The sequence below is a fragment of the Apium graveolens genome, chromosome 10, assembly GCF_009905375.1.
Source record: "Apium graveolens cultivar Ventura chromosome 10, ASM990537v1, whole genome shotgun sequence".
NCBI classification, from domain to species: domain Eukaryota; kingdom Viridiplantae; phylum Streptophyta; class Magnoliopsida; order Apiales; family Apiaceae; genus Apium; species Apium graveolens.
In genome coordinates this window covers 37,638,561-37,642,267 of record NC_133656.1, presented here as the reverse complement: position 1 = coordinate 37,642,267, position 3,707 = coordinate 37,638,561, and the positions used below count along the sequence as shown (strand labels likewise).

Below are 3,707 nucleotides of genomic sequence, written 5' to 3'. Positions count from 1 at the left end.
CAGAACACAAATTCTGAGTAAACAAACTCGACAAAGCAGACACTCAATTGAATCTAGTTCAATAAGAAAGATACCTAAACAATTAAATAATGATAAATAACCCAGACAATTAATCAAACATATGATAAAAACTAGAAAATAGAGTAATCTTATACAGCTAAGTATTGATTTTACCTTGTTTTTTGTGCAGAGGTGTTCTTCCTTGGAGGCGATTGCTTTGGCGGAATAAAATACCTAACTATAATTGGATACGTATGTATATATGAATGGTTTCAGATAGAATTTTAGATATGAATGATTCAGGGACATACAAGATTCGCTCAGCTGATGAGGAGGAGCCCAAACGGTATGAATAAATAAGAATCGCTCAATTAAAGCCCATTCAGCTATCTTCAGTTGTAAATAAATGGGCCCTAAATTAAAGGATGAAAACCATTGATATGTCCACAATGCAATGTAGAACGTAAGAGCAACTTCAAGAGTCTCTCCGATGACCTCCTTTAGTAGTTAAAATTTGAGGAAATTAAAATAAAAATCATTTTCAATGACCTCCTTTTTCCTCTCTAAAAGACTAGGAGTGCTTAGAGCAAGTCCAACAGTAAGCTAGTAACTTCCATATAAATATTATAAATATTAACTCTGAGCAAGTTAAGACATGGTTTTATATTTCAACTCCAACAATAATCCCTAAACTCATCCCTTATTATTATTATTATAATAATAAACTTGGACAAAAAGTAGAAGAAAGAGAGGCAAAAAAGTAAAAGAAAGAGTGAGAAACAGTTTTTTTATTAATTAAAGTGATATAAGGGAGGGCTAGTAGTTCTTTAAAAATAAGGTATAAAGGTGATATCTTAGTGATTTAAAGAAGTACTAAAATACTGTTGGAGCATAAATTTATGTTAAATTCCTTATAATTGGACTTAAGAGCTTGTATAAGGAAGCTGTTGGACTTGCTCTTATTCCCTCCAACTCTCAGGTCTCATCTTATAATTTTATATTAATTTTATATTCAAATGGACTAATATTATATTATAATTAGGTTGGAATGTAAAATAATATCGATGAATAGAATACATCGAGAGGAATACTAAGGAGCCCTATTGGAACGAAAAAATAATTTCTGATCTTAAATGTCAAAGAGTGAATATAATAATATATTTTATGAGAAAAATGGTGATTTACTCACAGAGTCACTCTAATAGTAGCAATCAAAGAATTTGATAGAGTGTCATATTCATCTTTTAGATAATGTACTTCTTACCTCTTATGTTTGTCATTTTCCTTCATTCTTTCTCCCTCCACTTAATGCTATTTGCCTCCCTCCTCATCTGCCTTGGGCTTTCTCTTTCTCTACCTCATCTTCACTTTCAATATTTATTTACCTTTTGCTAGTATACTCATTTTCAAGCTACTACTACTGCAGGTTCTCTCTCTTCCCTCAAAATTAGGGCTTCTCTTTTTAATTTAAAAGTTCTTAAATCTAGCCTAGCCATATAATTATTGTTTGGCCTCATTGTTACTAATTTATGAAATTTAATGGTTCTGCATGCTAGCTATCTTATAATTAACTATAGTCTACATATAGAGCTTACATATGTTAAGTTTCATGAATTGCAGCACATTTTCATTGGATTGAGGAACACCAAGTGCACACATAAAAGGTATAGATTTATCAATAAAAGGTAAAAAGTTTCGTTATTTTCCCTCCCTTTGTTTCTGTAAGTCCTTGAAAAGGGTAAAAACTTGCAGGTAAAAGAATAAAGTGGTTGTGAGATACTGAGATGCATAGTTTCCTGATCTAGGGTTTCCATCAGTACTTGTTTAATTATTACCATCTTACTCCCTGCAAAGAGAAAATATATGTATTGGTTACCAACATTGTATTCAGTCAGATCCAATAATTTAATCAGGACACTGCAAGTTTCAGAAGATAATTTAATCAGGACACTGCAAGTTTCAGAAGGATGTATCATTACTTCATAACTGATAGACGCAACTTCAAGTTCTTTCATGCATATCTGCCAGTCTGAACAATGCCTCTGCCTAAGATACAATTATTTGATATGCATACAGTATATATTAATTTCTAATAAAAATGAGACAATTTAAAACATATACAAGCTAAATACAATTGTATTTTTTTTTACTTTAATATAATATATATGGGAAAAAAAGCTATTGGTGGATGTGAATTAATATTCTCCAAATTAATGCAATCTCTCTGTACATGTATAGTTAAGATGATCCTCTCTGTGTTTGTTTCTAGCACACACAAAAAGAGATCTGTGTGTGTCTGTTCTTGCGCCTGCTAAAAAACCTCCTTAATATGCAAAATGAATTTATGAAAAAATGGGCAAGAAGCAGAAGGTAATTAGTACATAAATATATGAGTTGTAAATAGGCTAATCTAATTAAATAGTTTCCTGGGAGAAATATGGTACAAGATTATAATGTGTAGTACCCTATTTAAGAAATAAGGAATGGTAAGGGCCAATATTTACTTGGTCAGTACATATTAATCAGGCTGGAAGATGGCTTCATCCAACTCATACAATTCTCCATGTGCCGCGTGCAAGTTTTTGAGGAGAAAATGCACGCCCGGTTGCATCTTTGCACCTTACTTTCCACCAGAAGAACCTCAAAAGTTTGCAAATGTTCACAAGATCTTCGGAGCCAGTAACGTAACAAAGCTGCTCAACGAGCTCCTTCCTCATCAAAGAGAAGATGCTGTTAACTCTATGGCCTATGAAGCCGAGGCACGTGTAAGAGATCCAGTTTATGGTTGTGTTGGCGCCATATCCTTCCTCCAAAGACAAGTCGAGAGACTCCAAAAGGAGCTTGATGCAGCTAATGCTGACTTGATTCGCTTCGCCTGCAGCGACTCACTGCCCACCTTACCTCAGAGGCCGGTGGACTTGATTGTCAGCACAAATGACAACATTGGGAATATTAATGAATTAATTGGAATATCAAGTGGAGATAGTACTGCAAGTCTTTGTTATCAAACACCGTGTACAAGTTTCTCCTTTCCTTCAGCTACTGCTTATCCAATTCCATGGGATTCTAATACTTTCGACAACAATACTTCTAGTGGAGATGTCAATCAGGTTGGAGGCGGGGGTGCAGGAAAAGGACTTTAGCTTGGTTTGCTATTTTTTTTTATTTTTTGCTTTAAACCAGAGAATTAGGGTTTTTTTGCCTCTAGAGATCTGTGGCGATAATATTGTATGTTTATGTATAAAAGTATTTAAACAATAAATATATAGATATTACATTGATAGCTATATCTACTATTAATTAGTACTTTACATTTTTTCATTAGTTGTAACTTCTATAGCTAGGTATTTATTTAGGTCTCACATGGAGTACTCTTCTATAAATGTCTATAGACCCCCAAAGTCTTGGACTGTAATTTAATCTCTGGAATATGTAGAGGGACCCCGAGAAAAATAAAATTTACAGATTTTCATTAAAATTGTAGAGTATGATATAAGTATGTATTTTTACGAAGTACATCTGTTAAGAAAAGTTAAGTGTCCTTAAAATATAAGTAACAATTCTCTCGTAATTATTTATTTATGATCGCATAATTATAAGTTGCCGATTATATGTGAAATACCAATAAATATATAGCTATTACACTAATATATCTAAATGTCAAAAAAACTTAGAAAACTCTACTACAAGTGAATGACCAAAACTTT

The 3,707-nt window shown here is 32.8% G+C and overlaps 1 protein-coding gene across 1 annotated transcript; it reads left to right on the top strand.

The window, feature by feature from the left end:
* Positions 1-1,304: 1,304 nt before the first annotated feature.
* LOC141692809 (protein LATERAL ORGAN BOUNDARIES-like) lies at positions 1,305-3,402 on the top strand. Its single transcript, XM_074497748.1, has 3 exons — positions 1,305-1,426; positions 1,621-1,664; positions 2,527-3,402. Exon 3 carries the CDS (start codon positions 2,535-2,537, stop codon positions 3,141-3,143), a length of 609 nt encoding a protein of 202 aa, XP_074353849.1. The 5' UTR covers positions 1,305-1,426; positions 1,621-1,664; positions 2,527-2,534; the 3' UTR covers positions 3,144-3,402.
* Positions 3,403-3,707: the final 305 nt, after the last annotated feature.